This window comes from Microtus ochrogaster, unplaced genomic scaffold (assembly GCF_000317375.1).
Source record: "Microtus ochrogaster isolate Prairie Vole_2 unplaced genomic scaffold, MicOch1.0 UNK4, whole genome shotgun sequence".
In the NCBI taxonomy this organism is placed as follows: Eukaryota; Metazoa; Chordata; class Mammalia; order Rodentia; family Cricetidae; genus Microtus; species Microtus ochrogaster.
In genome coordinates this window covers 11991830-12017834 of record NW_004949102.1, presented here as the reverse complement: position 1 = coordinate 12017834, position 26005 = coordinate 11991830, and the positions used below count along the sequence as shown (strand labels likewise).

Here is a 26005-nt window from a genome sequence, read left to right as displayed (position 1 = left end):
GTGCCCTAGACTCCCTGGCTGCAGGGAGAGGGGAAAGAACCCCCTTGTCCGTAAGAGACACATCACAGGGCTCCACCTAATGTCCACAGAGCAAGAATAACAACCAGTGAGTCCGTACCCTGGGACCTTTCTACCAAAGCTATCCTTTCCTACTTTAAAGGCTTTTTCCTGGCCATGGTCACTAGCCATAAAATGCAAATTGTTCGCTGGACCAAAGCTGAAATAAAGGTTCCTCTGCACCCAGCATTGGGAGCTCGAAGCTGGCAGGTATCCTGTGGGTCATAAGGCCCAATTCCACAACTGCATGCTCTGCCCCAATCGTCCCTGCCCTCCAAAGTCTGTGGCTATGAGTTCCACAGGGGCATGCTCCACGCCAATCGCCCCTACTCTCCACAGGCTGCTGCTGTGAGTTCCACAGCTGCATGCTCCACGCCAATCGCCCCTACCCTCCGCAGGCTGCTGCTGTGTTTCATGTGCTGCACCACCATGCTGTCCATGTGGCTCTCCAACACCTCCACCACCGCCATGGTGATGCCCATCGTGGAGGCCGTGCTGCAGGAGCTGATCAACGCCGAGGAGGAGCAGCTGGTAGTGGGCACCTCCAGCCCTGAGGAGGCCGAGCTCATGGGTACAGTTCGCTGGAGCTCAGCTCCCCTCTGCTCCCCCGCCCTCCTCCCTGGATTCCCTGCGAGTCTTCACGGCAACACTGCCCAACCTGGTGTCCATGCCCTCCTCTTTATTTCCCTACTTTGCCCATGCCAGGTGCCATAACCCCAGTACCCTTAACCCATGGACACTCTCCCTTCCTACTTGGCTCACAGGTACCCCCCTTCTCTTTGTCCCAGGTGCTCAAGCATTATTGCAAAACTCTGGGGTCTGTCTGCATCTACACCCCCACTGTACCCTCAGACCAGAGAGAAGGGGAGGGGATCATCTACCGCACCTCTGACCCTGTCCTGAGCCCCTGGACTTCCACATACAGGGTCCACTCCTGCCTCAGTTTTCATTTCCTGTGTTTCTCTACCACAATAGGTCTTGATGTAAACAACAGACAAACTTCTGTGGAACTCATCTTTGTCAACGAAGAGTGAGTATGACCTCCCTCCTCCCAGACAGAGCTTCTTGGGCCCATCGGAGAGGCCAGGAAAGATAGGACCAAAGGCATCTCCTTTAGATATGGTGTACCAAGCTCACCAGCTTGTCTCCGTCCATAGACTCTACTTCTCAAAATCTTGATGAGGAAGAATAAAAAGATGTTACATCTGAGTAAACGTGGGAGCTGCCCTGTGGCTGCCAAGGCCAATTTCACCCACACTGATGCGATTAGAATACCAGGGGACAGTTGGTGGCGGACAGTATGATGCTCTAGACAGCCAGAAAGCCAGGAAAAGAGAAACATGTTCTTCAGCGTTCATATGTGTGGAATCTACCCACAGCTGACCTCCTTCCAGAGCCTATATACAAATACGGTTGTTACGGGTATTCCAGAGTGAACACTACACATTTAAAAGTTGTATTTTGTGATGGGTCTTTGTAATTTTTCCTTTTAAACTAAAAACAAACAAACAAACAAACAAAAAACAGAGAACTCACACTGAGTGAAGTCAGCCTGTATAGCTGGACAGACACAGAGGGGACCTGGCAGAACTATCATCTTTGTCTTACCCTTGTCCTCCATCATGACTTATATATTGCCTTGCTGCCTTTCACCTTTGCTGGTATCTTAGGCAGATGCCACCGTTTTCCTGGTCCTTTCAGAGAGGCAGAAGAATCCCGTTTTCAGACCCTCAGCAGTGTAGCCCAGGCTCATGTCAAATCTCTCAGCTCTCTCTATAACTTCTCTCCTCTCCTTGAGCCCACACCTGTTCCCTCTGGGCCTAAGCCTGCAGAAGAAAGAGATGAAAGAGAGGAAAGGAACTGACCTTCCATTGTCCCCCATCCCATCCCCTACTGTCCCCTCACTCTGTTGCTTCTGCCGTCTCCAGAGTTGGGGCAAATGTAGGCTACAGAAAAGACCAAAGGGCAAAAAGGCTCCAGGCTAGAATCCTGTCTGAGATCCAGTCCCTAGCTGTCACTTGTAGGTGCCCACCTCCAGGGTTCACAGGTCACCCCCTTGAAGTGACCTCTTCATCACCCAGGCCAGATGGCTCTTGGCTCTTGGATGACCACATATCTCCCTTCTTATGAGTGTTCTGACGGTTCAGCCTCTTCGTTTCCTGTGGTCACTGTTTTCTAGGCAACGCTTTTCAAGATGGCTCCTGTCCTGCTTCTTCCCGTGTGTCCCCTCCCTGAGAAGATGGGCATCATGCCCACTTGCACACAGGCTGCTCCTATGACCACAGTAACTATTCTCTCCGGCCCTTCTGACTCCACTGTGTCAGTACCAAAAGTCTGAAACAAAAGCTCAGCTGTCCCTTGTCCTCCAAGATCCACTGTGCTCATGGAAGCACAGGTATTTGGTGCTCTTCCATGTGACCAGTGCCTCCCCTGCCTTCTGAAGCGATCCTCGCTTCCCCCTTCGGCCAGTCTAGGAAGCAAACATGAGTCCTTCATGTAATCTCCAAAGCACCTTTTACTGTCATCCTCTTCAGCTCCCTCTGATGCAGCCTTGACGCACTGATGGTTTCTGGACTCTATGTCCTGTGTGAGTGCCCAGCACTGCCATCTGCCTTCAGAGTGGGTGAGCCGGTAGGGCCACAGTCCGCACAACTGACATAGACTATAAACAGCTACTGAGAACTCCGTGTGTCGGGATTTCTGATTGTTCCCATCTTCCTCTGTCTTCAGGGGAAAGACTGGGAAGCCACAGGTATGGGAGGGACTGGGCGCATACAGCTAACTGTCCCCTCCCTGAGGTACAGCTACTGACCCAAATTCTTCCTCATCTTTTTTTCTTCCCTGCCCGCCCTTCCTGCTGTTGTCACCTTAGATAGCATGCAACACATTTCTGTTTCTAGATTGTGACCTTCTTGAGACAGCTAGTAAGGGTACCATCCGGGCACAGGTTTTCCAATGAGACTTGAGGGACCCACGGGCACCCATTTCTGACATCCTAGCGCTAAGAGGTGGTATAACTGGATGCTGGTGGCCTGGATCTGTTACGAAGGTTGATGGTGTCGTAAAGAATGAAGCTTGAATTTAAGTGCCTGCACCCAATCAGAACTCCATATCTGCTATTATTAGGGGTGTTGGTGTCACTTCAAAGGAAGCTGCTGGCCCGTCCCTGGGAGGAAGCAAGCCCCTGGACTCTTAGAGCATCTTAGGAGTCAGGGAAGACTAGGAAAACATTGGTCCTCTTTGGAGCCTAGAAAACTTGAGTCTAACGTTAAGACCCTTATACCAAACACTGAGCACGAGGAAGAGCACCCTTCCTGCCACGCTTGCTCCACTCGGCTCTCCCTGATTCTTTTGCTTCTTTTCAGCACACCAACTGCAGACTTCACCTCTCTGATGCAGAACAAGGTATGGCCTCAGTTCCCTGCCCTGGGCTTTGACGTCACGTGGAATTCCCTCAAGATAACTGAGGCACCGAGATGCCTGGTAGCTTTTTCTGTAGTTCTCGGTGCTGGCCTTGAACTTAAGCTTAAGGCTCTTGAACTCACCCGGGCTGGACATGAGAAGGGCCAGTGGGGCTTCAAACAAGGGTGTGAGTGGTTCTGAACCCCAGCTCTGAGTCCTGGGTAGCTGAACAAGACAAGTTAAATAAGTAAAATACAAGTTAATCTTTTGAATGGAAACCAAAATTCAGACATTCTGATTTCAAGAGCCACGTGTTCAAGCTCAGGACTGTGTTCCTCTCATTGGGGTTCCCATTCACAAAATCTTCATGCTAAAGAGAGCATGGTTTACCCATGTGCTGTTGCCCAGACTCATCCTCTTTCCTTGAAGGTTTCACATCTCTTCACAAGAAGAGAAACTGGCCAACTAAACTGTGCATTTTTTTTTTTTTACTTATTTGTCTGTTTATTTTGGTTTTTTCGAGATAAGGTTTCTCTGTGTATCTCTCTGGCCGTCCTAGAACTCACTCTGTAGACCAGGCTGGCCTCGAACTCACCTGCCTACTCCTGCCTCCCTGAGTGCTGGGATTAAAGGCATGTACCACCACTGCCTGGTTATGTGCAATTGTTTAAAAAAAATATTTTATTTAAAAGATTTTATGTGTATGTCTGTATGTGTCTGTGTATATGTGTGTATACATGTAAGTACAGAGACGTGCAAAGTCCCAAAGATGGTTTCGGATCCCCTAGAACTGAAATTCTAGGTGGTTGTGACCTGGGTGCTGGGAACTGAACTCAAGTCCTCTGCAAGAGCAGTCATACTCTTAATGGCTGAACTTCCTCTCCAGCCGCCAAACTGAGGATTTCACTGTGGTAGATCATTTCTAATGTTTCCTGAGTTTGGAAAGAATAGAGTTCTTCACCTGCTGATAAACTCCCGGAAGCTCTTCTTGCTTATAAGAACAGAATGGTGATCCCAGGTTTCAAATCTTCTTCCCCTGTCTGGATGGAGCCTGTGAAGATGGATGCTGACCCTGGGTAGGGGTGCCCTTAGGAATGACCTCTCAGCCTTCTGCTCTCTGCGTCCCTATGGTAGCCCTGGGACAGTCAAGCGATACCTCTCCAGGCACTTGGACCACATGCTCTTCCTAACAGCATGATGGCTTTTGTTCCAGCAGAACCTAAACGGTGTGCCCATGGTCACCAAACCTGTCCAAACAACAAACCAGCAGCAACCAAAGAGGCAGCATTCATCACAGGTAACTGAACCCTATATGAAATAGCTTATTACCTCCAAAAGGTGCTGGTCCTGATGTTGTCATTAGTGAACTGTCCTTAGTGTCTGTCATGTGTGCCATGGAAAGAAAGTGCCTGAGCTCAATGGACAGAACCAAGAGCCAAAATGTGCCACTTTCTGGGTCACAGGTTTTCAACTGTCAGTGCTTAATGTTAGTAGAGATGAGGTTCAAATGATTCTTTGAGGGCAGTATACATATTTATTTCTAAAATTACATTGAGTGTGTATGTGTGTGCACAGTATGTGTGCACAGTGTGTGTGCACAGTGTGTGTGCAGTGCAGTGCATACACGCACACACACAGGAGTATGCAGGTACAACTGTGGAGGTCTGAGGACAATTTGGGGAGTCAGTTCTCCACATCTACGGTGTAGGTCCCAGGGATCTAACTCAGGTCATCGGGTTTGGAGACACGTGCCTTGACCCATGAAGCCATCTCACCAGTTCCCAGGGTAAATATTCTCTCTGCCTTAACCCATGAAGCCATCTCACTGGTTCCCACGGTAAATATTCTCTCTTAGTGTCCTACAAGCACGGTTGCTCTTCTGCACAAACGAGCCTTCTCCTGTTGCTGTAACTCTAAAACAAAACACAGCAATGCTGAGGCTGGTCTGAAGAGGCATCGGGCACCTATAGCCCTTGATTTCAGACATTTTTATCCATCACCGATCTCGTCGTTTTACATCTTCACTGCCACCATGAATAAATGCCACCATTTATGAAATGTTTATTCTGAGAACATGTACCAAGCCCAGTGCTAGGCATGTTCTCCACAGTCCTGGCTCAACAAAGTAGTGATTTTGAACTTCATTCTTGCAAATGAGGCACAGCAATGAAATCAGGAGTCAACAGTGGGGTGCTGGGAAGCACAGCATCTCAATTCCAAGGCAGTGTGCACACATAGTTAAACCCTTGGTAGACTTCCAGCTATGAATTGGAAACCTGTTAAAAGCTACAGTTAGTTCATGTATTCAGCTTCAGTATAAATTCCATTAGAAGAAAAGATCATGGGAAATCCTTGAGCCAGAGAATCTAAGTGGTCCTTTGTGGCTCAGGCAAGCAGTGAATCTTTCAGTGGTTAGAAGTGCCCATGCCTTACTTTGGTCTTCAGAAGAAGATAGACAATAGTTAAGTGTAGTTGGGAATTTTTTTTTCTCTTTACTGTTTGGGAGGTCTGCCATCCAGTTCCCCAAATAATCACATGGAGACTTATTCTTTCTTATAAATGCCTAGCCCTGACTTGACTTGTTTCTAGCCAGATTTTCTTAAATTATCCCATCTACCTTTTGCCTCTGGGCTTTTACCTTTCTCTGTTCTATATACCTCTCTTTCCTTCATACTCCGTGGCTGGTTCTATGGCTGTGTGAGTGTGTTGCTGGGTGGCTGTGTGGCTGGGTGGCTGGGTGGCTGGGTGACTGGGTGGCTGTGTGGCTGTGTGGCTGGGTGGCTGTGTGGCTGGGTGACTGTGTGGCTGGGTGACTGGGTGACTGGGTGGCTGTGTGGCTGGGTAGCTGGGTGACTGGGTGGCTGTGTGGCTGGGTGGCTGGGTGACTGGGTGACTGGGTGACTGGGTGGCTGGGTGGCTGGACCCTGATATTCTCTTCTCCTTTCCTGGCTCCTTGATCTTTTTCCCGATTTCTCCTCCTACTTATTCACTCTGCCTGCCAGCCCCGCCTATCCCTCTCCAGTCTAGCTATTGGCTGTTCAGCTCTTTATTAGACCAATCAGGTGTTTTAGACAGGCAAAATAACACAGTTTCACAGAGTGTGACACATCTTTGCATCACTAAACAAATATTCCACAGCATAAATGAATATAACACATCTCAAATTAATATTTCACAAGAGCTAAGGGCCATGAGAAGCATGGCAAGATGGCCACTTCCACAAAACAGTTTTCCTGTGACTTGGAGAGCTGATGTTTGTACCAGACTTCTCCAAGTATCATTGCAGCATGGTAGTGCCTGCCTATAGTCCCAGCACTTGGAAGGTGGAGGCAGCCAGATGAGGAATTTAAGACCAAGTTTAGCTACATGGTGATTTTGAGGCTACACTGGACTAATTGACCGTGGGTCAAAAAACACTTTAAAAATGAGAAGAGTTAGCGGGAGAGTGAGAGGAGCCAGCCTGGAAGGAATGGGGGCACCTGCTTCTTTAGTCCATCCTCGAGGCCATGAACTGGACCAAGCGAGGCTGAGAAGACCATGCCAAGACCGAGCTTATGTGCAAAGAGGGAAGGGAAAGGCCGAAGGCAAGAGAGAAGAAAGAGTGACGCAGGGAGGGAGAGCTCAAGTGTATCATCTCACGAAAGCTAGGTTCTTCTGTAACTCAGCGCCTGTCCACTGAACCATTGCGCCTCCAGCCTCTCTGGCTTCGGGTCCTGGATAGCCCATGCTAACCGTGGAGATTCACTGATTTTTCCTTTGGTAGGAGAAGTCGGGAGTCCTGATCCCCAGCTCCAAGAACCAAGAACCGAACAGGAAGAAGTACAGATCCCACCACGACCAAATGATCTGCAAGTGCCTTTCTCTGAGCATATCCTACGCCGCCACCATTGGTGGCCTGACCACCATTATTGGCACATCCACCAGCCTCATCTTCCTAGAGTATTTCAACAAGTAAGTCCTTCGTTCACTCAGCAAGTGCTAAGTAAGAACCCTCTATTGGTGGCTACACCAGAATGCGGCTAAGTGCCAGGGGCAGAGCCAGAACCAGAGCGGAGTGGCTGGCATGCCAGTGGAGGAGGGCAAGACCAGTCCAGGATTCTGCCCAGGGAGCTCCTCCATCTGCAGGAAGGAAATGAGGCCACCTGGATGATGAGGCAAGGGAAACTAGATGGAAGCTTTCCGAAGAACACACAGCGGTGTGAGGGCTCTGAGGCAGGAGGATGGAAGGAAGGGGAACAGATTGGCAAAGGGCTGGCAAGACCTACAAGCTTGGCCAGCACCAGAAAGGCCATGAGAAGCCTTCAAGGAGTTTGAAGTAAGGGTGGATGTCATAGTTTTAGTTCTGGAAACCCTTTCTGGATGGAAACTGGAGAACAATACAGAATAGGGGGTTTAGGGAGCTCCCTGTGGTCTCAGGAGGGACTGCCAGTGACAAGGAGGAGCTGGGTCGAGTCTGCACAGTTCGAGCTAATGCCTGGTCAAGCGTCACTGTAGCTTCCTCTGCCCTGGGCCTGCTGTGTGTCTCCTAAGGAGCTCTTGGCTGTCACTCCCAGATACCATGAGGAAATATCATGTGTTCCTTACCCCTGCCCTGGTCTTCCCCCTCCAGCCAGTACCCCGCAGCAGAGGTGGTGAACTTCGGGACCTGGTTCCTCTTCAGCTTCCCTATCTCCCTCCTCATGCTGGTGGTCAGCTGGTTCTGGATGCACTGGCTCTTCCTGGGCTGCAAGTGAGTGTTCGGGCCCTGCTGGCCAAACACCAAGGTTCTTCCAGAGGCTCTGGTGCAAGTGGGCAGGCTCAGCCCCAACGGCCTGTGCTCTGGGGATGCAGGGGACAAGACTGAGCTGAACATTGTCTCTTCTGGAGACTCGGAGATTTCATGAACTCTGCACTTCTCAGTGCACAGTGAGATGGTTTTAATTCTGACCACTTGGCTTACAGACCTGTCTGGTTTATCAAAAGCCTGGAGAGTATCTGATGAAGTTTCATTGACCTTAAGTCATAGAGTAACCTCAACTGCTCTTAGGAAGAAGAGTCTAAGCTGCCCTGGCTTTCACTCTATAGACAGGAGTGATTTCTGTTTAGAAGTTTATTTGGAATGTGCTCGTCATATCTCTCAAAATGACAAGTTGGACATGACCCTTGTGATATTATTTCTAATATTAAACTGCTTAGTAAGTCTTCTCTTCATAACCATCCATCTGGGCTGGAGAGATGGCTCAGTGGTTAAGAGCATTGCCTGCTCTTCCAAAGGTCCTGAGTTCAATTCCCAGCAACCGCATGGTGGCTCACAACCATCTGTAATGAGGTCTGGTGCCCTCTTCTGGCCTGCAGGCAGAACACTGTATACATAACAAGTTAATAAATCTTAAAGAGAAAAAAGAATGTTTGTATACATAATAAATAAATAAATATTTAAAAAAATAACCATCCATCTACTCTAAAATTTAATCAACCTCAAATGCAAATGTGGAAAACACATATGATGTTTCCTTAGTAAATCGCCTACGGAACCCATCACTCTTTCCTCAGCTTATTGTCAAACCAGCGATCGCTGTACACAACAGGCCAATATTGTAACATAAAACTAGTACCTACCTTTACCCCAGACAAACCTTGTCTCTAGACAAATAAGTATGTCTGCACATACACACACACACACACTCGCATGCATACACACACACAATCAACACTCCAACTCTACTCACATACTTAGGTGTATGAAAACAACTAGACATAAATACCCAGCTACCTCTGTAAGACATAAGCCCACACCCCAACTATGTCCTCATGGATATAACCATGGCCAGGGGAAGGCCTAAGAGGGGCTGGGTAACTAGGCAGACAGAAGCTGTGCGAACAGGAGGGCGGGCAGCGTTGTGTGAAGAGGACAAGGTGACCACACAGAAGACAAGCGGTATATCTGACCTCAGAAGCGTATTTTACCTTTGTGCTTACTCTCCCTTCCTAGCTTTAAAGAGACCTGTTCTCTGAGCAAGAAGAAGAAGACCAAACGGGAAGAGCTGTCGGAGAAGAGGATCCGGGAGGAATACGAAAAGCTGGGAGACATCAGGTAAGAACTGCCGTTCCCCTTTCGCCCGTCCAGTGCCAACAGTGAGGGGAACCAGCTGCCTTGGTCCTGACAGTCCCCCACACTGGCAGAATTTTCCAGAACTCCACATCTAAGCATTCAGATGGTGCTATTTAATGTCAGAGCCATGCTGGCCCGGCTTTTAGTGACTCCCCTCTTCTGTCTTCTGTGTTCAGTCCAAGGGATGGGGTGAAGGATCTAATGGGACAGTTCAAGAAAATTCAACAGAAAGAAAACACAGCCACTGATGGAGTCTTGTAAAGTCAGGGATTTTTACATGTCTCAATAGTGATCCAGCTGTGGGGACCTCGGTGCTATATTTAGAGCATAAAACACAGACTTGAAGATAGGCAATCAATACTAGGACATCACTACCAACTAGACTAACACTCTGTCAATATTCCTACAGTGTCCCATACAGCCTTCTGGCCAAGGCTATATGTCCTCTCTCAGAGTGCTCCCTATACTGAACTTTGAGTGAAAAAAATCAGATAGAAATGATATTTTTAAAGCTTTTAATTTATAAAAGGAATAAATGTTCATGGTATGCCATTTATAAAATATAGGAATGTATAAGGAAAAAGTAAAATGGACTTGTATCCTTGTTTTAATTGCTAGCATAATATATTCCTTTCGTGTGTATGTGTAAATTATATGATTAAGCTGGATTTACAATTTCAATTAACTCCAAAGGCTGAGGCAAGAAGGTAAGTTCAAGGCCAGACTGGGCAACTTAGACTGTTTCAAATTAAAGCCAACGTGAGCTGCGAAAGTTAACTCAATGGTAAAGCACTTGCTAAGCATACATGAAGTCCTGGGTTCAAACTTCAGTACTATAGGCTATGCATATTATAATTATATGTATATATGCATACCTAATATATATATATATTATAACATTCATACTGAACGTAGTTGTATATGCTATTTTCACTTAACCTTCTGCTCAGATTATGGCCCATGTCATTCATTCTGCCATGGCAACAAGACTATTACTGGTTGGATCTCATTTTAATGGTAATACCAAAATGTACTCACTGTCACAGAACCTCATTGGATAAACAACACTGCTGATCCCTTCTCAATAGGTAATAATAACTGTGCATTGCCAGTTATTGTCTTGGGTGAAGGGAATAACCAAAATTAAAGCTCCCAAGGTGTATGGTAAATTTCCCTAAAACACTGGTTGGTAGCAGTGTGTGCTCCCACCGGCCGAATCTGAGGATGCTCACTGTATGGCGCTCTCCTGGGAGTGAAGATTAAGCTGTCTTATTCACAACACCGCTGTGCCCTCTCCCTCCCACCTACCTTTCTCCAGGAAACATGGCTTCTGTCGCCTCTAGCATCCCTGTCAGTGTGTTTCCTAATTCACTGCCAGCCAGTGTAGTACTTAAGTAGCCTCTGTGTTTCATGTCGTCAGTGTTGGTGGTCTGGATAGGAGCTTCCAGAAGCCACGTGAGAAAGCTAAGTTCCCAGTTCTTAAAGCAGCTCTTCGTGCTTTCTTTGACAGCTACCCTGAAATGGTGACTGCTTTTTTCTTCATCCTGATGACAGTGCTGTGGTTTACCAGGGAGCCTGGCTTTGTCCCTGGCTGGGATTCTTTCTTTGAAAAGTAAGAAATGCTGTTTCCTCCGGAACCCCCATCCTCACTCATCCCTCAAGCTGTAACCACAGGTTACATAAACCCCAGGAAGCATTTTGCCCCTTGGGAAATCCATGCTTTCTAGGGAAGAGGCAGTATGGAACCAGGAAGCTAGCACAGTGTTGGGAGTCCCTGTCTAGGGTTGGAACCAGGGGCTGCCATTTACTATGTAACCTTAGTCAAGCTTACAGAACCATGCTTGGGGCCTCACCCATTTCCCAGACGCTGAGCGTGTTAAGGGGGAAACCTCTGTAAAGGAATAGCTATGAGACTGTGGCCTCAGAGCCCTGTGGAGAAAGAAGCCACCAGGCGAGGTACACATAGGGTCCCAGGCCACCACTGCAGATTTACAAGCTCTCCCAGCACCAGCCTGGAGGTGTGGTCCCCCCCCCAGGGGAGAGGCCCATGCTTCGTTATTATCTAAAGAACTCTGATCACTCAGCTCAAGCACTACCCGATGTCACGTCACACTAAGACACCTCCCTTAGGGAGGCTGTCTCCAGACCTTAACCCTCCCTGTAAATGCACCATAGCACAGCCCAGCAACCGGCAAACAGGTTGCTGCCACTGCTGGGTTGTGTCCTGCGAAGCGGTGCTCTGTCCCCACAACCTGTCCTGAGACTTGGCGTGGCTCTCGAGGATTCCTGACTCTCCTCCTCCTGCCCCGTGTTCTCTTTGCTAGGAAAGGCTACCGCACCGATGCCACGGTCTCTGTGTTCCTCGGCTTCCTGCTCTTTCTCATTCCAGCGAAGAAGCCGTGCTTTGGGAAGAAGAGAGACGGTGAGAAAGACTCAGGGACAGAGTCAGGGTGGCTTTAATAGGAGAATACCAAGTCAGAACGGCCAAGCGACTTTCCGAGGCCCTTCAGACTCCAACCCAGATAGCTAGCTCCCAACCCCTGGAATTTCTACATTAGCTAGGCTCTTCTCCACAAACCGTCATGCCTCCAGGGTTTTACCTGCATCCGTTTCTTCCTCTCTGTGATCCAGGGGCAAGCCAGGAGCCCACCCAGGGGATCGAGCCCATCATCACCTGGAAGGACTTCCAGAAAACGATGCCCTGGGAGATTGTCATCCTGGTGGGAGGAGGCTATGCCCTGGCATCTGGCAGCAAGGTAACAATTCAGCTCTCTTCTTGGTCAAATATCGGTCCAGAAGCTTCCTGGGAGTCCATTACAACCCTGAAGGAGAGACTAGAAGTGACCAAGGGAGAGCATAGTGACCACCAAGTCACTAGGAAGGACGGCAACATGGTAGAGCAGACGCTGGTTCCTCCCTGGCCATCTTAGCTGGCGCCACAAGTCAGCACAGATATTGATACCTCCTTTGCAACCCCCACACTGTCACAAGCAAAAGGAAGTGGGGATTTTATAGGCATCTCCTTTCTGGGGTCTCACTGACAGGAGGTTGGTCACAAATGTTCACAGAGACCCCAAATGACAACTCAGTAGGTTGTCCCTCTGACCATCTACATGCCTGGACTGAGCCTCCCAGGGAATCCTAGCAGAAGCGGATCTACGTCTGCTTGGCTTCCTGGCTGAGAACGCCCAGCATGGGATCATTTGAGTGAGACTGGTGGGAATAATGGAAGCTCTTCTACCATTAGCCCTCTGTGAAGGAAAGAATCCTGTGAATTAGTCAGTCTGAGGTTCAGACTGCTTCTCCCTCCACCTTGGCTGCATGCACTCACCTGCCCCAAACTTGGTATATTTTCCACCTTAGAATTTATTTTATGTATATGAGTGTTTGGCCTGCATGTATGTATATGCACCATATGTGTGCCTGGTGTCTGCAGAGTTCACAAGACATTAGATCCCCAGGAACTGGAGTTAGGGTTGGTTGTGAGCCACCATGTGGGTGCTGGGAACTGAAACCAGGTCCCCTGCAAGAATAAGTGTCTTCTCTGCAGAGCCCTCTTCAGCCCCAAACTGGTACCATTCCTTTTGGGCCTCAATACTATCTCACCACTGGCAGCCAGCCAGACTCCTATACAGGAAGGAACCTCAGGGGACACTGAGGCCAGTTTCCTACCCCCTGAGTATTCGCCCCAGGACAGCATCCTTGCACGCCTCCACTGACTGGGCACTCCCTATACAAAGAACAGTTACTCATTTTCCAGTCAAGTTGTTCTTTCTTCTTTGTGTGTCGTCAGTGTCGGTTCTGGCTGTCGTCTAGAATTCCAGGTAATAGTTATTAATGTAACCAATAGGTTCTTATTAGACTTTTTTCCCCCAGCGAAAAGTCCCTAGCTCCTTTAACCATTCTCAGAGGTTACATACAATTTCTGGTCTCACTCAGGACTCACTGAAGTTTTCTGCCACTGTATTTAAATATGGTCCTCGGGTGGCCGATCTATCTATAGGTTAATTATATTAGCTAGCCCTCCTCTTTCCCTGACGGCAGCATCCGCCTGCAGTTGCTATGCAGAAAAGCATAGGAGCTTTTCTGAGGCTACCTGGGCACATGTGTCCACATCTACAATGAAACTGCAATCACTTGCAGCTCTAATTCTTTGCATTAGGGGCCGCTATAAACCTCAGTCCTTTTCAACCACCCTGTGTCTATGCTGTTAACATTTCTGACTCTGTGCTCAGGGTTTTATATTGTCTTTTATTGCATTTCAGTTATTCATTTGGCCTGGACCTTCCCTGACATGACCTATTCCTTTTTCCATCAAAACTGTGTATAAATTATAGACACCACGGTCCTGTCCCTGTAAACCCTTCTGACTCAGCTAGCTTTGATTCTAGAGCAATTCAGGTAAAATCTGTGCCATTCCTACTGAGTCTGAAACTATTTCAGAGTGTTGACACAAGTAAGGAAACTCTACTGTAAAGCATTTTCAACCAAGTCTTTTAAAAAGGAAGACGTCCTTCATTGTGCTTCTTCTGACTTGGCACCATAATTTATCAATTTATTTCAAACTTTAGTATAAACAATTTGTTGGAAAACTAGTTATCCTTATGTTACTTTAGTTTATAAGTATTACCTGGATAACATCATAAGTAAAACTCAATCGTTTCCTAACACAGTTTATAGCTCATCTGGTGGCTCTTCCAGCCTTTGTACCATTCTCTTGGTGTAATAATGTGTTAGAAGAAGGAAGAACGACAGCTTCCAGAGGCTGCAAGGAGCTGTATGAATTATTAGCCAACACCAACTACTGTGTGGGCCGCTCTCAGAGCCCTCCACACACCTCAGTTAGAGCAGAGAGAACTGTGCAGGGCTCTGGTCATCACTAGACTGTGAGCTTGCCGTGGTGTGGTGAGAGTTCCCTGGAGATCCATGAGCTCTCGATGACTTTAGCGAAGAGGAACGAAGAGGGCTTGCCGCCCAGCCACATGGAAGTGATCCTTAAGCTTGATGGGTTATGAAATAGTCCACCTTGCCCCCTGCCCACTCTCCATTTCTTTATCACCTTTTCAGTCTCTGGGATGCTCTAGGAAGAGTCTGAGTGTGTCAGTCACAGAGAAGAGAGAAAAAAATGCATATGGCGACCTGGGATGTTTTAGTACAGAAACTCGATGATGTCATTGGCCATTATTTAGGAGAGGAAGGATAGCCCTCACCATTGCGAGGGGGCTGCACGGAGTGAGGTTGTCAGAGGGTGGAAGAAGGATGAGTAACCCTGAAGTGCAAAGCTGGGGGTAAAGACCCCCAATTCTGCCTGGGGAGGATCTTGTGGCCAAGGTGGGTGGCTCTAACACCCCATGACCAGGAACCCAAAGATAGAATGCTGTCCATTTTAAGGACATTTCTAAACTATAAAATTGATCTACTCATGAACTCAGTGTGACTCTGGAGAGGCCAGAGAGGTCAGAAGAGGCCTGGTAGCCCTCCCAGGCAGCGTTCCCGACCCCTCTGGAACTGGCTTTTGCTCCTTCCTTCTCACCACCCCAACTCCTCTGCAGAGCTCCGGCCTCTCCACGTGGATAGGGCACCAGATGCTGTCTCTGAGCAGCCTCCCACCGTGGGCTATCACTCTCCTGGCATGTGTCCTGGTGTCCATTGTCACAGAGTTTGTCAGCAATCCAGCCACCATCACCATCTTCCTGCCCATCCTGTGCACCCTGGTGAGTAGCTGAGACTCCTTGATAGCCAGACGTGTGCCCCAGGGCCTCAGTGCCAAGCCTGGCCTGGGGAACTGTTCCTATAGCTATTCCTCTCTCACTGCCCGCCACTTTCACTGGTTGGTATTCAATCTGTAGTTTAAGTAGCGAAGTTTTTAAAATGACAATTAGTAAAATAAAATTATACATTAATATATCAATAGTTTAGAAACACTTTTCAAAAAAAGCAGAATTAATTTCTTTGAAGGCAGCCTGGGCTGCATACTGAAGTCATCTCAGGAAAACAATACACAAGACCATAGCTTGAACAGGCACCACCTCCAATATCAGCCTGACTCCATGACCTCAGACCAGGTTTTAATGGGTGGAGCAAGTGTCGAAGTCCCCAAGGAAATACATTTGATTGAATGCTGCCCCTGGAAGCGTAGGGCATGAAGGCCCTACCAACCTACAAAGATCCTTCCTGCTTCGGGAAACGACAGCTCTCACGGCTGCTCTCTGCCCTCTGCTCAGATGTCTCCATCTGCCTCTGCCTGCCAGTACTGGGAGGGGTGCTGAATTTAAATCCATGTGCCATGGTGCCCTTCAAGACCATTTTCTTAAAACACGCCAATACTGAAAGCAAGGCCATGGATTCAAATCCCAAAGAGAGCAACTAAACTATGTTCCAGGGTGGGAGAGCCCCTCAGATCTACACCCCAACGGTGAGGGATTCTTGCTTCAACTAAAGCCACTTCAATTGAGATTTATTCTCGAGATTTTCTTAAAGAAGGGATTTCTTAGCTAAAGAATGAACTTCAAGAACCAGTTCATTAAGATGTCTCCTCCCAATTAAAAAAAATAAATTGCAAAAAGGGGGGGGGGCTGGAGAGATGGCTCAGTGGTTAAGGACTCTGACTGCTCTTCTAGAGGACCAGGGTTCAATTCCTGGCATTCACATGGTAGCTAACAACTGTCTGTAACTCCAAGATCTGACACCCTCACACAGACATACATGCAGACAAAACACCAATGCACGTAAAATAAACATAAAGTATAAGATGTCCTTCCCCACCCCCACCCAAAGCTCAAACATCCATCCTTGGAATTGCCTCAGAGTTTCTGCCCCAGAGGGAAGGGAACTAACAAGAACATGCCCCAGAACATGGTGTTCAACACCACGCCACCTTGAGAGCACAGGCCATGCCAACCTCTTCTCAGAGTTAACGTCACTGTGAACTTTTCTCTTCTAGTCGGAAACGCTACACATCAATCCACTATACACCCTGGTCCCCGTCACCATGTCCATCTCCTTTGCTGTGATGTTACCTGTGGGCAACCCCCCCAATGCCATCGTCTTCAGCTATGGGCACTGCCAGATCAAAGACATGGTGAGCTGTGGGTGCCCTCTGCCAGGCCCCATTCCACGAGGGCAGGGATGGTTCGCTGTGTGGACTTCTCCTGGAATCTCTGATTTCATAGCAGGCTCCCAGCACTCTCTGGTGTGTGGAAAGATCGATTCCTATCAAAGGGTTCTAGGTTGGCCTGTAAGTTCCAGAATAGTGATGGGCTTTCCCTAACTCTCATCTGGAAAAAAAGCAGGCCCGGGGATAGAGAAAGCTACCAGGGCACAGGCTTTGGCCTCATTCTAGAAGGCATGAGCTTGCGCAAACCTTTCCTGGACAAGTGCTGATTTATTCGGAGACCATGGAGTATGAGAAACTGCATGATCTCTGGTGAAAGGTGTCTTGTGAGAACAGAATCCTTCTGTTCAGTTCTTGCCCAAGCGAGGGAGCCCTGAAGGCAGCAATACAAATTAAAATGTCTCCTCCCCAGACTCTGGTTTCCAGCTGGGTCCCAGGAGGTGGCTGTGCAGAGACAGTCTGTGGCTGCCATTAGTGGTGGGCAGACCCACATTCCTCTCTCAGCCTATAATTACGGCTGATCTCAGTCCCCAAAGCTGACCACAGTGTGAGGAGATATTAAACCAACTAACACAAAGCCCTGAGGCCCAACAGTCTGAAGCAGGATCACCCTTGATGAGGTGAAACTTTTCCTCAGTGGCCACACAAGTTTTGAAGATCTTTTTCACCATTAAAATGGCTCTTCAAGGGGGTGACTTCGGGGCGGGAGATCATGGCCACTCCCCTCCCCTCTTACTGCAGCACTATAGGCTGTTCATGCTGAGTTCTGCCTCAACTCTCTTGCCTCTGCTTCCCCTGTGTGGCTGACCTCTTACCCCTGGCCTTTACGTTATCAGAGACAGTACTTAATGCAGGGACTAGAAGACAGGAAGTGAGCCAGTGTCAGGTTCCGTTCCTAGATTGATGCTAATTTAAATCTCCAGTTTCTTCACCTGATGATTCCAAGCAGGTACTTCCTGTGGTCCCTTTCCATTCCACGGAACCTGTGGTCCCTTTCCATTCCACGGAACCTGAATTTAGTACGCAAGACCCTTCCACCATCTGCTGGAAAGCCTGGGCCATGCCTCACACAACAGGGCGCAGGATGCCTGAGAAGTTCAGGTCCTAGGCAGAAGGCTAGTGGTGGGTTTTGAACAATTTTCCAGCATCCATTTTCCCCGGCTTCCTACTAGTTAGAGGACCTGCTTGGGTCCCAGTTCAACCAGTCACCGACCTTCACATCATCGGCCTGTGGGTCGATGACGGAGAAATGAGACTTGTCAGAAGTACACTTGCCTTTGAAGGAAGAAGCAAAGGTCCCCTGGGGCTAGCAGGTCTATGTTACTCTAGATGCGGGACACACACACACACACACACACACACACACACACACACACACACACGCCAGAGGAAGCTACTTCCCTAAGTAACCCAAGGTACTCTACATCCCTCAGCTGTTGGGGGGCAAGAGATGGTAACTGTTCTTCTTAAAAAAAATTTAATAAATGCAGGGGTGTTCTTCTTGAACATGGGGCACAGGACAGACACACACGGCGGAACAAACACAGACACGACACGGCGGCTCCCACGTGGGTCCACTTTAATGGGGGAGGGAAACACAGAAGGGCAGAGAGACGTGCAGGACACACGAGGAAAGGCAAACGAGAGAGCGAGCCTCGTGTGGCCCTGCCTTTTAACGGGGAGCGCAAGGGTGTCTGGGAAGGATGTCCCATACCTGCGCGCAGGTGTGCGCACAGGTATCCATAGTCCAGGAGGAGCCTGGGAGTTGTAGTTTCCAAAAGAACAGTAACAGTGGCAAAAACAGCCACTTAATTCTTAATGTCCGTGAGCACTTAGGAGGTTCTGCATTCCTGCTCAGGAGATCTGCTTATGCTAAATATATTTCCCCATCACTCTGTTACACAAATAACAACACTCCTCAGACCTGGTTTCTTGGGTAACTTCACAGACTTCCCAGGCTTCTACTTAATGATGGGAGAGTGCTATAGGCAAGGAGGTGATTCTTATCCCTCTCCCCGCCCCCCACCAACCCCTCCCCCACTGCCTTTCTGGTCCTGCCACAGAAGGGTACAGAACTGAGCAAGAGCAGTCTAAGCAGCTGCTGGGAGAAATCAGACAGGGGGGGGGGGAGGCTAAGGCTGGGCCTGGGAAGGGCTCACTATGGGGCAATCTGGCTACTGTTGGCTCAGCGTTTTTCTGGCTTTTGTCCCACAGGTGAAAGCTGGCCTGGGAGTCAATGTCATCGGCCTGGTGATAGTGATGGTGGCCATCAATACTTGGGGAGTTAGCCTCTTCCACTTGGACACTTTCCCAGCCTGGGCTAAGGTCAGCAACATCACCGATCAGACCTAACGCAGTTGGTGGACAGTTAACCAGCACATCCGGAGCTGAGCCACAGGCAACCGAAGCCAGCAGGCTCGCACAGCCCAGACCCGTGTGGAGGACATCCCTGTCACCAGATTCCTCCACCTGCCACCAGATGTGTGGGCGTGTCTCCTTCCCAGACTGCCTGCTTCCCCTAGAACCAACTCTCAAGAAAGCCTACAGCTGCGCTCTCTCTCTCTCTCTCTCTCTCTCTCTCTCTCTCTCTCTCTCTCTCTCTCTCTCTGTGTCCAACCCTAACTCTTCCTGAGACCAAAAAACACTACAAGCCTTAGTTCCCTGAGGGGAGCCTCACAAACTGACTGGCCACACCAGGTTTTATGCTCCCTGCCCCTTCCTAGGGATCGGAGATAGCAGAGCACTCTGCCTACACAGACCACGAGACCTGTGACCTCTCTTCTGGGGGAAAGCCTTTCCTAGTGTTCTCAAGCATTTTTACCTGTGTCTAGAAAAAGGCAACCCTGGAGAGGTCCTCTTAGCGGTGACCTGTACTTCCATCAATTTTGCTTGCCTAAGTTTTTCTCTTTAGTGGTTCCCTTTCCCTTGGCACCAGATTGCTGTAAAGAAATGATATGCCCCTTTAGGAAGAGGTTGGCCTTATCACATCAAAGGTAAGAGGGGGGCAAAACAAAACAAAACAAAACATTGTGGAATCAGCCTCTCAATGCGCTGTCATTAACCAGAAATGTATTGCCTTGTGAGTGTGGTGAGGGAGGGAAAAGGTTCGCATCTGTCTCATGAGGGAGACCAAACCTCCTGTTAAGACCACAGTGTTATTGATGTTATACTTGCTTCTCCATTTAATGACTAGTTTGTTTCTGAGAACACCAAGTTCCAAGTAGTGCCCAAAGGCCCTGCCAGGCCTTCCTATGCATCCCTGAGACCTTTGAGGGAAAAGAGGTGTTTTGGGTTCTTTATAATATATTAAACTCTAACTGTTCAATAAATGTTTCTGATGGGGAAAAAAAAAGCCACTGCAAAGCAAGGTCTACTCCTTCTGCTGGGGAACCGCGTCAGATGCCCTTGCTGGACAGCTAGATGGAGACCTCCATCCCTTCTGTTTGTGCTTCTGGTTTCACTCTCGGTTGCTTGTTAAACCTGTCTTAGAAAAGCCCCCTGCGGAACTACACTGCTATAACTGATTTCAGTTTACCACTGACAGCGGTTTTCTCGGGACACTTTATCTGTTAAAGCACACATGTAGCTTACCACGTGTCTGAGTTGTGAAGTCCCTTGTGTGCCAGCCGATGCTTCCAGGCGCCACAGAATGTGACCGACCAGGTTTAACCAGGAATACGACCAGTTCTACCTTACTAATTAGCACAGCCAGTATTTGGCCAATCACAACAGTGAAGATTTCACAAGCCTATCCACAATGCCAATAGTATAGCTGGCTTGAGAGCAGTGGCATCCCAAAGCAATTTGCTTCAAAGCGTTTTTGAGTCAGGGTGTTTCTCCTATTGCTGGGACGGCTCATCACAGTTCTGAACCATTACAGAACTCCTAGACCCTGGGTTAGACAAGAAAAGTACTGGTGACGTGATTCAGGGAGTAGAGGAGGTTTTAAAAAGACAGAGAAAAGTTGGCTCAAGCAAGTGTACTTGGAATTGCTGGCCACCTTCCATGATCTGAGTCTTCCTCGGGGAAAGCAATGGGTGCTCCCGCAGCAGCTGCTGCCAGGGTCTCCATTAGCAGATGCCTTCAACCATCACAGTCTGACATAACAGTGCTCAGAACAGCACCTTCTTCTCTAACCCAGATTCGGGCCAAACATGACTGCCCACCTCCACAATGGAGCGGCAGATGTGGCTAACTTCCAGGCGTCTAAAAGCACTTCACTTCCAGTCCATCTCTTTGTAATATCACATAGTAGCTGTGAAAATACAATCATCTTCCAGGTGGTGAAACAGAGACAAGGATATTAAGTGGCTGAACCTTATTCTTGTTAAGTTGCATATCAAGTTGCTCAAAACTGCCTTTGAAATCCCTTTAAGTCACCCATGTCACGGTTATCTTCGGTTATCAATTTAACACATCTGAAGTGAAGCATTGTCCGCATCGATTGGCTGGTGGGCATGTCTATGCAGTGTTTCCTTAATCACTAATTGGCATAGGGGGGCCTAGCCCTCTGTAGGCTGTGCCTTCCCTAGGCAGATGAACCAGGGCTGTGGAAGGCAGCTGAGCAAGCCATGGGAAGCGAGCCAGTGAGCAGCACTCCTCCTTGGCCTCTGCTTCAGTTTCTGCCTCTAGGTTCCTTCCTTGAGCTCCGGGGTCCCCTTGATGACGGACTGTAACCTGCGAGCAAAATAAACTCCTGGCTCCACCAGTTGCTTTTGCTCAGTGTTTCCTCACAGCCACGGAAGGGAAACTAGGACCCAGCAGCAGTGAGCAGGAGGATGAGCTCCCACACTCGGCATTTACATGTCACGAAGACTTAAATCCATCGCCGTGGTTTTCACAAACCTCTACTCAGCCTTCCACGGAGGACTATGTGTCAGCTATATACAGATGCATCCATGGGACGAGGGACTGGAGCATCTCAGATTTTGCTCTCTACAGGGGGCCTGGAGCTGATCCCCTGTGAACACCAAAGACGGCACAGTTAATTTCGCATGCAGAGATGCTACTGTTGGTATCTTAAATGCTAGAATCACTGTCAGTACCGCATGTTGCTTGACCCCAGTGACACGAAGGGGCCGAAGCTCAGTGAGCACTGAGTGAACGCTGTATCTTACACTGTACTTTCTGTCCCCGCCCTGTGCGTCTGTACATGTGAGACAACACAGCTCACCAGACCTTTCCCACTGTCCAGCCACTGTGGCAGTGACTCAGCCTGTGCTCCACCCTGGGCTCTTTTCCAGAAGATCCCTCCCAGGTCTTTTTTTGCTCCCACTGTGCCTTATAAAACTGTCATCCATTAAGCACATCCCCTTACTTGGCTGAGTATGTTGCGACCAGACTCAGGAGAACCCCTAGAATTCTAAGTACCACAAACACCCATAAAGAACAAGCAAGATCTTAAAATATTTTCCCTTCACTGCCCTGTTCCTTTCCAGAAGGCAAGGCCCTCAGAGCAGGGAAAAAAAGAACTCATTGATAGTCGTCAGGAGCAAACCCAAGGCTGGGAGCTTAAGAAAGGCTGAATTTGCTACAGCACAGTGTAGTGTTCTTTCACAGGGAGGACCTTTAAAGGAAGTTTTAAAATGTAAGAGACCTCAAGAAAACAAACACCAGCACAGTATCCAGGGCGTGATTTCCCCGGTGGAAATGAAAACATTACACACGCGGACGTGTGCACCATGACCAGCAGGACAGACGACGAGGAAAAGCACACATCTCACTTTTCTCTGCAGCTGTAGGAATGAAAATTGAGTTAGAGAAAAAGAAATGAGATTTCTCCTCCTTTCCATCAGAAGTCGGTATCTGCTTAACTCCATAAAGCACCAATTCCAAAGTCTAAAGATACCACTCTGATGACTCGGAAAACGGCACCCTTTGCGAATATTAAACGTTGGGTGGCTTTTTTCTCTAGGTTTACAGTCTGAGGATGAGTCTTTCAAGTTTAGTGTACCGATTACATTTCTAACAAATCACGCCAGGTGGTGGTGGCACACACCTTCAATCCCAGCACTCTGGAGGCAGAAGCAGAGGCAGGCAGATCTCCAAGGCCAGCCTGTTCCAGGACAGCCAGGGCTACAGAGAGAAACCCTGTCTCGAGAAAGTAAATCAGTACATACATACACATTACATACATACATAAAATATGCAACAATCCCGAAGTCTTCCATCTCGTGTCGGAGGAAGCTGCGGTAGTATTTTCAGGTAGTATTTTGGCTCTCTTGCACTCAACCAAGGCAAAGTTTTCTTAAAATATATCCCCAGAATTTTCAAGTGTTTTTTTTAGATGGAGTCAGGGAAGGCCATCTTCTGGCGATGGGTCTTCACAATCGCAACCCCACTCACAGGACCAATCTCTAATCCCTGCCCCTTACAACTCAGAAGAGTTCCAGACTCTCAGCATTTATGACATTGGCAAATGTCATACCCAAGAGCTGAGCTGCCTTTCACTGCTACAGAAGGGAAAGCCAGGGCTGGGGCTGTGACTCTGCAGCAGAGCACTGCCCAGCGTGTGCACGATCACAACAACACACCGGGAGACTGCACCTGAAGAGTAAACTTGCAACTAGCCGGTATTTACTGCGTGCCGATTTCTATGGTGGAGCAGAAATTAAGGCAGGTCCCCGTATAGAAACAACCCTATCAGTACAGCTAAGTGTCACTCCTGAGGGAAGCTCTTGAACCCCAAGAGTTTGACTATGTAATATAATGTAAGAAGACCTTGGGACTGAAGAGATGGCCCAGTGGTTAAGAGCACTTGCTGCTTCTCCAGAGGTTCAGGGTTTGGCTCCCAGGAGCTGGAGAGATGGCTCAGCAGTTAAGAGCACTGTCTGCTCTTCCAGAGGTTCTGAGTTCAGTTCCCAACAACTACATGGTGGCTCACAACCATCTATAGTGGGATCTGATGCCCTCTTCTGGCATAAAGTCATACATGCGGCCAGAGTATTCATACATATAAAATAAACGAATCTTTAAAAGAATAATATGGGAGCTGGAGAGATGGTTTAGAGGTTAAGAATACCAGCTACTCTTCCAGAGGACCTGGGTTCAATTCCCAGCACCCACATGGCTCACAACTGTCTGTAACTTCACTCGAGGGATCTGGCTCCCTCACACGGACATACCTGTAGGCAAAATACCAATGCACATAAAATAATAAATGAATTATAAAAAAAATATTAAAAAATATGGATAAGTCTTTCTTTATATAAAGATCTTAGTTCCTAATATTTCAAAGCATCTCCAAAGCAGCTACCAAATAACAACGCTGTCATGACGATTCTTCTTTGCCACAGCTTGCTAGGTGAGCCTTTGCCCAGCATTCTGAATATCCTCAAAGCTGACAAACCTCTGCTAAGGACCTAGTTAGTCATTTACCGTTAAATTGTGTGAGCTGGGTGGTACAAGGGCAGGAGATACCAGACACTGTATATTTTCATTACTACCCAAGAGACTAGTCACAGAATACCACCACACTCTACGTGACTCATAAACCTGTTCAAAAGTGAGTGCAGAAACACAAAAGCAGCGTGTTTCAACTAATATCTGCTATTTATTGGATAGTCTGCAAAGCACAGTATAACAGAGCACATACATCATCTCAACTGTTTCCCATGAAACCCTCATGAGGTAGGTGTTACAAAGTTTCAGAAGAAAACACCACTTGCCCACTCCCCACTGCTAGGGAGAAGTCAAACAGTGACTTGCTCTTCCTCTGTCTCCCATCAAAGGATGGCTTTTACAGGGATAAAATGCATCTCCAAGTAGGAGCGCCGTGTTCTGACTCCCATATGGAGTCAGTGTCACCCCTTATGCAAACAGGTATCTCTTAAGTAATCCTTGTATCTGCTGTCCACTAAAATATCTTCAGAAAAGCACTGTCAGAGAGGCTGCCCAACGAGCCCTCTGAAGCAAGACACTGTCTTTATGCAAACTTGACTTTTAGGGCTTTATCTTATAGCTATACTTGGGTGGATATGGCCAGCAGGTTCATTGCTATCACCACGACAGCAAAAAGAACAATCTAAGCATTCATCTGTAGCACATTCAATTGTGAAATATCCATTCAATCGAATCTTACATAGCAAACAGAGGAGTTAGGTTCCCTGTTCTTTTAATTTATTTATTCATTTATTTATTTATTATGCATACGATATTCTGTGTGTATGTCTGCAGGCCAGAAGAGGGCACCAGACCACATTACAGATGGTTGTGAGCCACCATGTGGTTGCCGGGAATTGAATTCAGGACCTTTGGAAGAGCAGGCAATGCTCTTAACCACTGAGCCATCTCTCCAGGCCCAGGTTCCCTGTTCTTAACGTACTGACATGGAATGCATTCCACTAAGCATAAAAAAGCAAGTCAGGCAGTGGTGCACACCTTTAATCCCAGCAATCGGGAGGCAGAGGCTGGAGGATCAGAAGTTCAAAGTCATCCCTGACATATAAAGCACGGGCTTGACACTGTGTGTCAAACAAACAACAAAAAAAAAAAAAAAAAAAAAAAAAAAAAAAAAAAAAAAAAGAAGAGCCAAAAGGCAAAGAGTAGCATGTACAAGAAAAGAAAAACAAAGCCACAATGTGCTTAGACATGCTCTCGAGGGTACCCAGGAACCTGACAACGGGGATTGCCCGAGGAACTGTATCTGGGAACAAGACGGACTCTGGAAAGGGCCTTCGCGGGAAATCACTTTCATATCATCTCCTGGGGAAAAGTTAAGTACCTGTTAGAATATACTTTACTTAAAAAGCTATGGACTAGACAGACACCGTGGTGCACACCTGCAGTCCCAGCACCCAGAGGTTAAGGCAGGAGGACTGCTTGAGCCCAGGAGTTCAAGACCACCCTGGGTAACTCAGGGAGACTGTTTAAAAAAAAAAAAAAAGATGACGATGCTTGATGATCCATTCTGATGGGGGCAGGGGAGCTCCAACTGTGCCACGGTCCCATCTTATTGCATACTTGGACCATGCAGAATGTCCCCACGGTTTCATTTTTATCACACATCCAGACCTCATTTCTCTGTGAGGGAATCACTATAAAGTCAATAAATAATTTAAAAAATTAACAGTCCTTTACCAACAGCTTCTCACCTATCCACCTGCCATATAATGTCAAATGGGTCTTTTGACAGCAGAGTCAGAGCAAACACATCAGTAAGGAAAAACACCCAGACTAAATAGACTTTACTCAGACAACAGTAAGGTTGCATGTTTTAAAATTTCCAAGTTCTTACAGAATTCAGTTTCTTGGTTAATGATAAGCAAATGATTTATTGGTTAAATTATCAACCGTGGAGCTCCCTGATAACAAAATAAATGGATAATTCACCAGAAACTGGC

General features: G+C 47.8%; 1 protein-coding gene across 2 annotated transcripts in view; it reads left to right on the top strand.

The window, feature by feature from the left end:
• Slc13a4 (solute carrier family 13 member 4) overlaps window positions 1–20016 on the top strand; it is a 39859-nt gene extending 19843 nt beyond the window's left edge. The window contains exons 4-16 of one of the 2 annotated variants that reach the window (XM_005365823.3): window positions 456–628; window positions 1033–1087; window positions 3423–3462; window positions 4676–4756; window positions 7223–7410; window positions 8069–8188; window positions 9431–9532; window positions 11061–11162; window positions 11875–11972; window positions 12182–12306; window positions 15103–15264; window positions 16494–16631; window positions 18879–20016. In XM_005365823.3, coding sequence (XP_005365880.1) covers window positions 456–628; window positions 1033–1087; window positions 3423–3462; window positions 4676–4756; window positions 7223–7410; window positions 8069–8188; window positions 9431–9532; window positions 11061–11162; window positions 11875–11972; window positions 12182–12306; window positions 15103–15264; window positions 16494–16631; window positions 18879–19016 — 1522 coding nt within the window. In that variant the 3' untranslated portion in view covers window positions 19017–20016. Of the gene's footprint in view, window positions 1–455; window positions 629–1032; window positions 1088–3422; window positions 3463–4672; window positions 4757–7222; window positions 7411–8068; window positions 8189–9430; window positions 9533–11060; window positions 11163–11874; window positions 11973–12181; window positions 12307–15102; window positions 15265–16493; window positions 16632–18878 lie in introns of both variants that reach the window. The other variant, XM_026788598.1, reaches the window with a different exon arrangement.
• Window positions 20017–26005: the final 5989 nt, after the last annotated feature.